Raw genomic sequence first — 12,370 nt, 5'->3', positions numbered from 1 at the left:
TGTTTGCTATTGTTTTGGACTTACCAATATGGCAGCAAGGTCAGCCCACCAGGTACCAGAAAGGAGATGGCATTAGCTTCCTTGATTTATGCAGCCCTCACCCTTTACCATCCTCCTTGCTCCTGTACTTTTTTTTAGTAACTGAACCAAGGCTCTGGCCCTCTGTGTATTGGAGGAAGCATCAGTCAGCTCACATACACACGTCCACATCCCAAACAAAGGAGGGATGGGGGAAGCACACATCCATGACCCCAGTACAGGAGTGCAGAACTACTACAAGCAGCTCAAGCAGACACAGATGCAAAACAAAAAACCAGACACAAGGCCAGTTAGAGTAAACTCTCCATTTTGTTCTTTTAGTATCAAGGGGGGGGGGGGAGGGGGGACATCCACCTCCCATGCTCCAACATACTGTGTTGTAGACAATGTTGGTGCTGTGCAGTCAGAGGAGGGGGTTGACAGCGTCCACTCACCACATTAATGCACAAAGCCCGGGGAGGAGTGAAGGAGTCTGCACCACTCTTAAGACAGGGAGCAAAGCATTCTGATTACGTGTACACAGCCCCTTCCCTGTCAGACAGGGCCCGAGCAACGAGCAAGCCCCCATTTTCCCTTCAAACGTCAGACACTGCACCGGGGAGCAATCTTCTAGCTGTCCACACGCTGGTAGAAATAGATGTAACCCAGGTCCTTAGGAGGCTTCTCAGAAGCACAAACCTTCTGATCATTATAAATCACCCACCTGAAAGCAAACACAGGGAGCAGTGAGAGAGGGGGAATGAGGTACATAAATTCTATCCCCTCAAGCCTGGTTAGGGTAAGAGAGAAGGGGAGGTGTGTGAACGAAGCAGCAAGGGCAGGAATAGGGTACATGGATTTTATACCCTTCAGAAGGCGAGAGAACAGGAATGGGGTACATAGATCCTCTCTCTTCTGATCTGGTCAGGGTAGGAGTGGAAGTGTGACAGCAGGAACGAGCTACACCGATCTGAGCTCTGGTCTTATCCTTACCTGCCCTCCTTCTTGATGTGACAAACGTAGTGACCGCACATGGTGGAGGTTCCCATGTGACTGATGAAGGCAAAGAGATGGTACTCTGAGGAGAGAGAGAGAGAGGGGGGGGGGAAGGGAAGAGGCTGCTTTATGACCTGTAAACCACATAGCCCACAAAGATATTAAGAAAAACCTGCAACCCTCTCCTTCTATACCCTGTCCTACTTACTTCCTGGCCCGTCCCGGACTTTGGGTCCAATCGGAACAGACTCAGAGACAGAATCTGCTGCAGAACGACCGCCTTCCGAGATATCCATAGCAGCTTCAGCGTCCAGGTCATCGATGTGGCTGAAGATCCAGTCCACAGCTCGCTCCAGGCTATTAGCCTACAGGGGGAAGAAGAAACACAGAAACCCATGAACCTCCCATGTGAACAGCCCCATCCACGCCCTCTATATGCCTCCACCATCTTCATACTATTGGCCTTCAGAACAGTATTGAACTAGCTTTCCTCTTACCAAGCAAATCGCGTTTATACGGTTACCTTCAGTAAATCCTCTTCTATCCCATTTAACCCTGGGCTCCAGAGTCCCTCAAGGGTCAATTCTCTCACCTCCTGCCCAGTCTCTTGAACTCACCCTGGTTCTTTGTTGTTCTTTCAAGACTTCCACTTTCAATCAAAAGTTATCTCAGATTACAAACTGGCTCTATGAACATAAACTGGACCCTAACACCCCCCCCTCACCCCGCCAAAATCAAAATTTATATTATGCACTGCTAGGGAGACTCTTACTCTACCTACACCTGTTCTCGCCAATACAACAGTGGCCCAGGTGAGACTATTTGTATCCTAGAAGTCCTTTTAGACTCGAGACTCACTGTTCCAAATCTCTCAGGTAGTTTGGCCATCTTTTTACAAACTTTGGTTGATTTGCTCGATTCAGTCTCTGAATTTTCCCTCCTCACTTAACATACTGATTCACTCTCTAGTTATCACACAATCAGATTACTGCAATTCTCTCTATAAGCAACTTTGGGGGGGGGGGGGGGGGGGGGTCAAAGAACTTCATTGTCCACAAACTAAGAATGTAAGAGTCACCATACTGGGACAGACCGAAGGTCCATCAAGCCCAGTATCCTGTTTACAACAGTGGCAAATCCAGATCACAAGTACCTGGCAAGATCCCAAAACAGGAAAACAGATTTTATGCTGCTTATCCTAGAAATAAGCAGTGGAGTTTTCCTCAAGTCCATTTTAATAATGGTCTATGGACTTTTCCTTTAGCCTGCTAAGTTAACTGCTTTTACTACATTGTCTGGCAATGAATTCCAGAGTTTAATTACACTGAATGAAGAAATACTTTCTCTGGTTTATTTTAAATTTACTACTCAGTAACTTCATTATGTGCTCCCTAATCCTAGTATTTTAGCAGCCCTCACATGTAGACGAGGTGAGACACACGTGTACACATGGTGGTGGGGGTAAGACATGAGGAGAGGAGCCCTCACATGGTTTGGGGAGGGGTGTGGTGCAGACAATTTGGTGGGAGACATGAGCACATGGTTGGGGAGGGGGGGGGGGGGAATGAGACACACAAGGGAAGGAGCCCTTAAATGCACACTTAGTGGTGGAGTGTGTACACAATGTGACAAGGCAGACACAGGGCACAAAAATCTTGCAGGAGCCAGGGAAGACGACCTATGGATGAAATCTTACAAAAGGTGGTAGTGGTTTACCGTGACTTTCAGAGCTTTCAGTGCTTGCTCCCGAGAGAAGCCCATGGACACAATGGTGGCGACGCCATCTTCCGAAGGAGGATCGGCTGGAGCAATGGTGCTACCAGGGCCACTGGAGCCGGGCAGAACCAGCGGGCTGCCAAAGTCTGTAGAAAAGAAGGGCAAAGCAGAGTACATCATGAGATCAGCTGCCGAGGACAGCCGGGATTCCCACTGCAGCATCAGACTACAACAGCCGGCATTTTCACACAAATTGTTATCAGCCCATTTCTACCACCAATTCTGAGACACCCTAAGCAGGCCACTCTTTTCAATCCCGGTCCTGGAGTACCCCCTTGCCAGTCAGGGTTTCAGGATATCCACAATGAATATGAATGAAAAAGATTTGCATATAACGGAGGTAGTGTGTAAAATCAAGTTCATGCATATTCATTGTGGATATCCTGAAAACCTGACCTCCAGGACCAGGCCTGGAAACACTGGTCTAGACTGGTTCTGATCTTGATATTAATGGGCCTCCACATAATCATAAGTTGATTAAAATGTGGCTGTTTGTAAACAGAGTAAGATCCTAAATGACCGATATGTAATCCTTTCTCATGGCACCTTTATATGGAGAGCTTGAGGGATGGGTTGAATGACAGGCATGAGATAATTATCGTAGGAGGTTATGAGTCCAAACCTCCGTTACAGGATTGTCAAGCACAGGAGTAAATAAGGGAGGAGAGGGAAAGAGGATCATGATACCCGCCACTTTGTCGTCTTCCTAGTTTTGGTATGTACTCTTCGGCTATCCTCTGCGTGCACGTTGCAGGGGGGGGGGGGGGGTGGGATAGGCTATGTCCAATGGCCAGTGTTTTCTCAGTTATGTGACTATGGGGCTGGGATGGGGTGTTATGTGTTTTTGTGTTGGGGAATCAAAGAAAATTATTTGAAATGTTTTTATTATTATGGTGACTGGTATTCAATAAAATTGTTTAAGCTGGTGCCCAGTGACGATGGATTGTGTAAGCACAGTCCGAAATGAAGGTAGAGAGGGATCTTACCAGGGTCATCCATGTGTGACATCACCCAGTTCATGGCGGCCTCCACACCACTGTTTCCAGTGTAATACACAGCTTTCCGACACGCCTCCATGGGGAAACCCATCTCCACCAGCTGGATAATCACGGCCTCATCCAGAATGGGGGCTGTAGAGAGCAGGAAAGCAGATCAGAGCTGGAAAGCCACGGGAGACCCCTCTCCGCACACAGAATCAGACACACACACACAAAGCCGCAGACGGGGAAGGGAAAAGAGACACTAACATGTTGGAGAGGAGAGGTGAGGGGAGCAGAAGGAGTCGTCCTCATCGTTGCTACAGAAACCAAGGCTACCTTTGGGCTCGTCCGGAGTGAGCAGGGGTGGGGGGGCGATGTCGGGCAGCTCCTCCTCACCAGGCTGCAACCCCATGGCCCGCAGCTGCCCAATGTCCAGCTCATCCGGCATTTCTATGGAGACATCTGTGAAGACAGAGAACATCCCAGACTCTGCAAATAGGTCCTTCCGCACTTTTCAAGTGAGGAACAGCGTTAAGTTTCCACACTGCTACCCTACCATCCACCGCCCACACAGACCCTTACCAAGTTTTTTGGGGACCCAGTCAAGGCCAAAGGTGAACTTTTTAATTTGTATCACCAGGTAATCCGGGAAAGAGGCAAACCTTGTTGTTCTGAGAAGAGAAAAGAAGAACAGAGATCAACACATCATATCACAAACCAGTAATCACTGATGAGAAAAACGAAAACAAAACAAAGGCTGGAAATCGAAAGCACCCACACAGAGATGAAGAAAGTCAATAACCAGCCTAAAACATTTACCCTCAACTCCAAGAAAGAGTAGGGACTAGTTTAAAACCTTCGGCTTCCTCCGTGACCAGGCAGTGCCAACTGCCCTCTCCTGTACCCCGCGCGATACTCAGTTATGTTCAACATTTTTATTGATCTTGTGCAAAACAGATACAACTATAAATCTTAATCTACAAAAGTCCAAATTATCAGACCTTATACGTAAATCAATTGAATAAAGTCTGTCATTAAATTATTTGCCGTTTTCCCCTCTCCCCTTTTATAACAAACGCTTTTTGTCAGTGGGAAGTGGGAGTGTAACAAAAGCGAAACGTTATGAAAATCCAGTCCATCTGTTTCCTCTCCCCGCCAGCCCACCTCCCATTGTTATCCTGCATCTAATACAAAAATCTATCCCCCATCCCCCTTAAACCTATATTGTATATCTCTTCCAGCCACACCCCCAGGGGGGGGTCTGTATTCTTATAACTCCCCCCCCCCCCCGGGAAGCAGAACATGTAGTTCAGCAGAGCAGTCCCTAAATCCCTTATCTCCCTCTCCCCAGTATAATCAACCAGACAAAATAGGGGCTCTCAAGAGGGCTAAGGCCATAGTACGGAGAATGACCTAACAACTTCTACCCCTGGGGGGGGGCAAGGAGTCCAAATATGGGCTTCAAAGATCTAGCTTTACGTTTATAAGGTCCCTTCACCTCCTTCGCCTCCCGTGTTACCAAAGTATGTACCAAACTGCGCCAGTGTCAAAGTACAGGTGGGTCAACTGAGGTCCAAGACTGCCAATATACATTTTTGTGCCTTTTACAATCCGCAAAACACTGACGGCAGAGGGGCCCATTACATTACTCAGCTAATGACCAGGGACACCCTCCTGCTGCACTGCTCCTCCCCTCTCCTGTACCCCACGTTACTCACTTGACAGCCAGGGACTTGGCCTGCAAGGCAGTACTCCAGAAGTCTTCCACCTGCTCGGGGGCACTAAAAGCCTCTAAACAGGCACTGAACGGTATCTGTGCACGAACCAACTCTGGCAACGGTAACTTCTCTTCCTCCGCCTGCTGCTTCTGCACCTCATACTCCATAAGATCCTCTGTGGAAGAGAGAATGCACCACGAGGCTTGAAATGATGACATCAGTAATAAAGGAACAGGCATAAGACAGTCGCCTAGGGGAGGTATAAGAATGCGATAAAGCATGGACAGACACAGAGGAGCCTCAGCGGTTGGGGAGTGAGGGGTAAATCCTGGGACACAGAGGAGCCTCAGCAGTGGGAGAATGAGGGGAAAAGCCTGAGACAGACACAGAGGATCCTTGGGGGAGGGTTTAACACCTATGGCATTTTCAGGGAGACTGAATTGGCCCGAAGCCTCTCTGTCCCCTGACCTTTGTTGAGTGCAGCATCCATAGGAACAGGCAACTGTAGAATGTAATCCACCCTCTGCGTGTACTTCACCTTCTCTGTGGCCAAACACTTAATCTTCTCCTCCACTAGAAAGCGAAAAACCTGGCTGGGGTTTGATGAGCTGCGGCAGTTCCTCTGTGGAACCAGCAGAAGGCCCAAGAAGAAATAAAGGGAGCAGGAAGAAATGAAGATCAAGCTGAGTTCATGTGACACTTTCACCTGCATTAACAGATCATTACAAAGCAGAATGGTTCCCAGAGAGCCCTGCTCAGCCCCTATCACACCCCCACCCCACCATCTATCCCTGTGCATCACAAAGTTAAATGAGGTGAAAGAAGAACTGGGCGTCGGGCTTCTCTCACCTCCACCATGTTGATGAAATGTAGAAAGAATTCCTGAGCATCCTGCTGGCGGTTGGTAGAGAATTCAGGGTGGCCCTTACCGATAAGAGATTTGAACATGCGAGGAGCGATGCCATCCTGCTGACCCTAGAACAGAGAGAGCGAGACTGCCTGAGTGGGCTGTGGACCTCAGCAGTGGTACCAGATATGAGGTGGTAGAAGAGACGGCCTGCCTCACCTTCTGCTGCAGGCTTTGGCTTTGCTCCCCATTGCTGGAGCTCGGTGGAGGCATTGAGTACTCCCCGGACTGGAGGCCATTGCCCAGCTTGGCCCTGGTGGGAGAGATTCAGCAAGGACGGGATTAAAAAAAACAACAAAAGGGGGTTGGGATTGGCAGAGCTGCTACTCAGTATCACTTACACCTGAACATTGAAGTCCTGCGTGGGATCCGATGGAGACTTCCCGAAGATGGTGTCTATCTTGTCCACATACCTGCAGAGAGAGACGAACCTTCTCAGAGGACAGCAGCAGGGGCAGAAGTGGGAACATACTGAGACAAAAACTTAGGAGAATCCACAAACGTGGAGAACTCAAGAAGTCCCATGGAAAAACTCAAGTGAAAGAGAAGTGGGAGAACCAGGATTTACAAAGATCGGACCACAGTAATGATGAAGACGAAGCAGACGTTTATTGAACAATAAATGACTCGACACAACGTTGTGTTTCGGCCAGAAGGCCTACATCAGGAGTCTCTTTATTTTCAAATAAAAAATGATGGAGGGTCTTGAAATAGTAATTCATGTTCTGTATGTTTATTCAAAGTATGATGAGAATCCAAGATTGATGGATTATGGTGGTCTTTAAAAAGACCGTTTTGGAACATCTGTGTTGAGTCTCGAGATAGACAATCTCTAACAGTATTACTTTCAATAAACATATAGAACATTACCAAGAATTACTATTTCAAGACCCTCCATCATTTTTTATTTGAAAATAAAGAGACTCCTGATGTAGGCCTTCTGGCCGAAACACAACGTTGTGTCGAGTCATTTATTGTTCAATAAACTTCTGCTTCGTCTTTTACTGTGGTCCAGTCTTTGTAAATCCTGGTTCTTGCGTCCACTTCTCTTTTTCACGACAAAAACTTAGGGCCAGAATTTTTCCCTTCCTGCTTTATCCAGTTTCAAATTTATTAAAAGATTTTCTATCCCACCCATCAACAATGTGTTTAGGCAGTAACAAACTAATATGGGGAAGAAAAAAAAAATGAAAAACACACTCAAATTAGACTCTCAGGACATACTGGCAGAAAAGGTGCAGGGGAAGAACTATAGCATTGCTAGGAAAGAAAGAAGGGGGGAGGAAAAACTGGAGAGCACAACTACCGCTGTTCCACGCATCCTCAGTTCAAAAAAAGTTAAGTCCTTAAATCTGTTTTAACCGAGTTAAAGTAGGAAGAATCTTCTGACTCTGCGGCAAATGACTGCAGAGCTGGGGGCTACCACACTGCTCCCACCCACACTTTTTCTTGGTAAGCAGGAAGAGCTCGTAGTCACATGTGGTAGGGAATGATTCTGTGGTAATGGATGCAGGAGATGGGGAAGTGAGACAGAGCAGATAGACTGTGTGACTCATCTGGCCACAGGGGGGGCGCTCTCACTTTCTCTGGAAGTCCGGGATGCTAAAAAGGATCTGCATAACAGAGTTGAGGTAGCAGCTGTTGCCCAGGTTGCACATGCCGGTATATCCTGGGCCAAAGAGAGGCTTCAGCTGCACTGCAGATTCTTGGATCAGCTCCCACTCCCCAATCCGCTGGTTCATATCGATCTCCAGCTCAGTCATGGTTTTGTCAGTCTGTGGGGAGAGAGCAGAATACAGAGCCACAGACATAAAGGAGGACAAAGAATCACAACAACCCTTAGAGGTGCTTCTGAGACAACTTAGGCAGGACACTCGAATGAGGGGTTAATGTACGTCTTACCTTCTGCATTTTCATCATGTCTATACCAAAGTGAGACAGGTGTTCGGCCAACTTGGGATCCAGCACCATGTCATCCTCATCATAGGAATACACATCTGGAAGACAGACAGATAAGAGCCTGTAACCTCAAAGACAGCTCCCTACAAGGAGCTGTCTTTGAGGTACAGCTGTGCATGTCCCTTACCTGCTCCATCAGGAGTGATCGTGCCAAGTTTCACAGCCAGGGGGTAACCTGTCTCCTTGTAATGCTGTACGGCGTGATTATTCCCACCACTGCCGTCAAAATAGCGTCGGCCACAAAGGATGGCTCCATCTGTGAGGTTCAGCCAGAGATTCTCCTTCAGCTCACACCTGGAACATTTCCAGCCACTGCCAGATATCAGAAGTGAACAAGAGCGAGGTCAGACTGTGGGATCACCAGAGAGTGGGTGTGTGCTGGAGAGGAGGGGCATGAAAGAAGACAAGGGGTAAGCTGGGGGGGGGGGGGGGGGGTGACAGAGAGAAGATAGGGGGCTTGAAACTTGAGAGGTGCCCAGTGCACCAGAGCCTCACCAGGGCGGGATGCGAGTGGCAGGCTCCAGCTGTTTCAGAGAAAAAGCGTGCTTGGACACCTGCCGTACTTCCCCATCCCAGGCCTGCACTTCCTGCTTCCGGGAGGCTGAGTCCGCAGCTAGAATTGCAGTAATGGCACCAGTCACCTAGAATCAGAGAACTGTGATGAAGCCAAACACACAGCCATATCACTGAAACCATCTGTGCACGAAATGAAAAGAAAAACACAGGAATATTTTACCCTTGCACAAGACCACATACCCTGTCCCGCACTACATCCGGTAGCTCTGGCAGCCCATCGCGGGGAATCTGCAGATGCTCTGGCAGTAACACCAGCTTCACCTCCTCGTCATACTCAAACTTCTCCTCAGTGACATCAAAGCCACCCTCCACCCCTGAAGTTGGGAGACAAAGAGGAGACAATGCAGGCGAGAGAGAAGGGAGACCCGCTCCGTGATATTCCGAAATGGTACTTACCAATAGCGAGCCGTGTGGGCTTCTTTCTTGGGGGGTCTCCAGTGGCTGAATTGTCCTCCACCTATTCAAAGAAAGGATTCAGACGAAGCAGAAGTAGCAAGTTAGAAGCCCTTGAACCTCACTCCTGCTCCTACTCCAGTACTGAGACCCTCCCCCCTTGCTGATGCACCTTGTTCCTGCCCCACAGCACCCCCTACGTTTTCACCCTTCTCAGAGTTTTTACCCCTCACCAATCTGCGTGTCCTCTTCAGGTGCAGGTAGACACGTTGACCGGTCTTTTGAAAGTGCCTTTCAACATACTGTTTCCCGAAGCCAAGGAATGTGTTCATGCAGATGTACAGGCCACCATCTGATTCCTGTGCATGGAGAAGACAGTGACATGGATGCAAGAGGAATTAAGGGACATGGCTGGAGAATGTAAAATTGCACCTCCACCCCTCCCCAGGCTTGCTATTTCTACATTTGCTGCACAGTGTTCAGTACTGGGAAGAAAAGTCCCCCCCCCCTTCCCCTCCTTTTTTTTGTCAGCACTGTTCCTGTGCAGCAGCTCAGGAGTCTTTTGCAGGCTTGTGCCTGCAGTGGGTCTTGCTTAAATCTATTGGTTACACTTTCCTCTATGACAGGGAACAAGTTGGGCTCTTTCGCTCAATCAAATGGCAGAACTGGCTTTTCTGGTCTTCAGCTCTTACTGGTTACTGGCATGTGAATTTTTCATACTTGCTCAGCAGCTTTGTCTTCTCCAGTAATCCATCTGCCTGTCATCTTCTGATCACCCATCCTTCCCCTTCAAACTAAGCTTACCCAAAAACACAAATGAACTATGGAAAGGTCTTCTGTTCTGACCTAAGGAAGGGGGTACTAGTTTCCAAAAGTCAAGAAATATAGACTATAGGATTCAGTTTATGGTTTTATACTTGCTTCACAGGACTATTTATGGGAAGGCTCCCATAGTATTTTTCTTCTGTAGTTAAATTGTTTCTGCTAGGGGTCTGAGATCTGATTCTATTAAAACATTGGCAACTGATTTGTTACTGACTACCCATTATGATCTTATGAGGGTGGTGGCCTTTTCAGTGGCAGGCCCAGTCCTGTGGAACGCTTTGCCTGGCTATTGTGCTTCTGTACAAATGCAGGACATTAAGCAAAGCCCATTTCTTTGGTCAGACTTTTTAGTATAATGTAGTCAGGTTCAGCAGCTATTTATTATCCTTGGGGGATAGAGTAGGATTTTGAAGTCAATTGTAATGTACATGTGTGTTTTATGACCATGTATGTTTTGCTGTTAGCTTCTTAGGTATATGAAGGGAATGCTCTATAAATAAATAAATATAGTTAATCCAATAAAGAGTATGCTTTTGTTAACCTTGTTCTCTGGAATTTGTTGCCAGAGAATGTGGTAAAGGTGGTTAGCTTAGCAGAGTTTTAAAAAAGTTTGGACAGCTTCCTTAAAGGAAAAGTCCATAGACCATTACTAAATGGACTTGGGGAAAATCCACCATTTCTGGGATTGGCCACTGTTGGAAACAGGATGTTGAGCTTGATCGACCTTTGGTCTTTCCCAGTATGGCAATACTTATATACTTCTCCATTCATTTCCTGTAATATAGAAGTCATGTACCCTCTGCCAGCGTTCATGACAAGTGTCAGCATATGGAAAGGAACCATTTAGGTTTCTTTTTCCGTAGACAAAATGCAGCTTTTGAAGATGTAACATTTCTATTGTACGTCTTAACTGAATATCAGTCTGAAGTATAATGCTAGGAGGTTGTTATTGATTTGATGTTATATAAGCGTTTGTTTTTTTTTGTCAGTTTGTTTTATTTTATCTAGTGGGGGGGGGGTAAAGCCTGTGTTTGGATTAAACAGAAGCTTCTGTTAAATAAACACAGCTTTATTGCCTGCACTAGAGCTGGCTTTAGTGAGGGCAGTACCCCCTCCGCTGCCCTCTTCCCTCTTCCCCCCCAACTTGCACTGCCATAGAGAGGTGCCTGGTATACCTGGAGGCAGTAGTGGTGGTCCAGGCCAGAAGCAGCAGTAAAAACTCTGGCCTAGTTTGAGTTATGCTCTTACCACATGTGGACAGTCAGAAAGACTGTGGAGGAGCTGTTCTGCCACTTTGCCTATTCTCTCTCTCTCTCGCACTAGGCCTGGATTGGAGTCCCTGCCACTACCCCACTTGTCCATCCTAAATGTTGCCCCCCGACTTAATCCACTGGCTGTCAAACCAACTCCCCAAACACAATCAGCCTGCCAGACTAGCCACATTGACACAGACCATGCAAGAGAAGGCTGCACCACTGCATGGGTGCACTTAATAAACAGCAATAACCGGGAGGCAGCACATGACCTCCCCCGGGACCGGTCACTGAGCCAGACCGGCTGCTGTGACGCCCAAGTGCCGGGTAGTTAAAGGCCACAGCCCGATAGACTCGTCCTCATCACCGGCCAACGCCTGCCACCAGGCACTCAGAGAACTACAAGACCCAGCGTTCCCCGCGCGCGTCTCCGTTCAACTCCACCCAGGTAGCGGCCAGGGCATCTTGGGAAACGAAGTCCGCGTGGCTTCAGAACCCAAAGAAGAACTAGCGGCTAACGTAACAGGACGAGAGAACTGTAAGTCCCGGCGTGCCTTGCGCGCACCCGGCGTCAGAGCACAAGGCATGCCGGGAAACAGAGTCCGCACGGTCCCCGGTCGGATAATACGGCGGCTTTCTCCGCCTCCTTACCGGGGTGTGGAAGGAGAAGGCACACTCATCCTTATGTACGCGGTCCCCGGCCTTGGGCACGCGGATCGTGGATAACACGGACAGCAGCGCCTCGCTCAGCTCCGCCATGTCTCAAGCGGGAGGAGCAGGAGACCGGCGAAAGCGCCAGTCACCCCAACTCCGGCGACAAGTAGACGTGCGCGTGTACTGCACGCCCGGCACAACAAACAGACGTACGCGCGAGCAGGCGGGGTGGTTCTCTAGGCATGCGCCCTAACGCCTGCGCTGCATAAAGAGGGATGGAGGCGGGGCCAGCGCTGATTGATTAGTCCTTGTGAC

The 12,370-nt window shown here is 48.3% G+C and overlaps 1 protein-coding gene across 2 annotated transcripts; it reads right to left on the bottom strand.

Annotated features, from left to right (window-relative positions):
* Nucleotides 1-355: 355 nt before the first annotated feature.
* On the bottom strand, nt 356-12,294 carry USP5 (ubiquitin specific peptidase 5). 2 transcript variants are annotated; one of them, XM_030186312.1, is made up of 20 exons: nt 12,053-12,294; nt 9,557-9,682; nt 9,327-9,387; nt 9,111-9,244; nt 8,850-8,995; nt 8,482-8,666; nt 8,298-8,392; nt 7,977-8,170; nt 6,737-6,808; nt 6,555-6,648; nt 6,338-6,463; nt 5,957-6,110; nt 5,489-5,663; nt 4,353-4,441; nt 4,038-4,232; nt 3,777-3,920; nt 2,731-2,876; nt 1,223-1,379; nt 1,012-1,096; nt 356-742 (listed from the first exon to the last, which is right to left on the bottom strand). In XM_030186312.1, exons 1-20 carry the CDS (start codon nt 12,158-12,160, stop codon nt 649-651), a joined length of 2,580 nt encoding a protein of 859 aa, XP_030042172.1. In that variant the 5' UTR covers nt 12,161-12,294; the 3' UTR covers nt 356-648. The 2 variants fall into 2 exon arrangements, with proteins under 2 accessions (XP_030042172.1, XP_030042173.1); XM_030186313.1 differs by having other exon boundaries at nt 4,107-4,232.
* Between the last annotated feature and the right edge of the window lie 76 nt (nt 12,295-12,370).

Source organism: Microcaecilia unicolor, chromosome 14, assembly GCF_901765095.1.
Source record: "Microcaecilia unicolor chromosome 14, aMicUni1.1, whole genome shotgun sequence".
Taxonomy (NCBI): Eukaryota; Metazoa; Chordata; class Amphibia; order Gymnophiona; family Siphonopidae; genus Microcaecilia; species Microcaecilia unicolor.
This window is presented reverse-complemented; position numbering and strand designations above follow the sequence as displayed.

Bases quoted from the DNA above. Each gene is read 5' to 3' on its own strand.
- USP5 (XM_030186312.1), bottom strand. From the start codon at position 12,160: ATGGCGGAGCTGAGCGAGGCGCTGCTGTCCGTGTTATCCACGATCCGC. The intron at 8,393-8,481 runs GTAAGGGACATG...TCTGTCTTCCAG, and splicing joins GATCACTCCTGATGGAGCAG to ATGTGTATTCCTATGATGAG. The intron at 2,877-3,776 runs GTAAGATCCCTC...TCTTTTCTACAG, and splicing joins GTCACACATGGATGACCCTG to ACTTTGGCAGCCCGCTGGTT.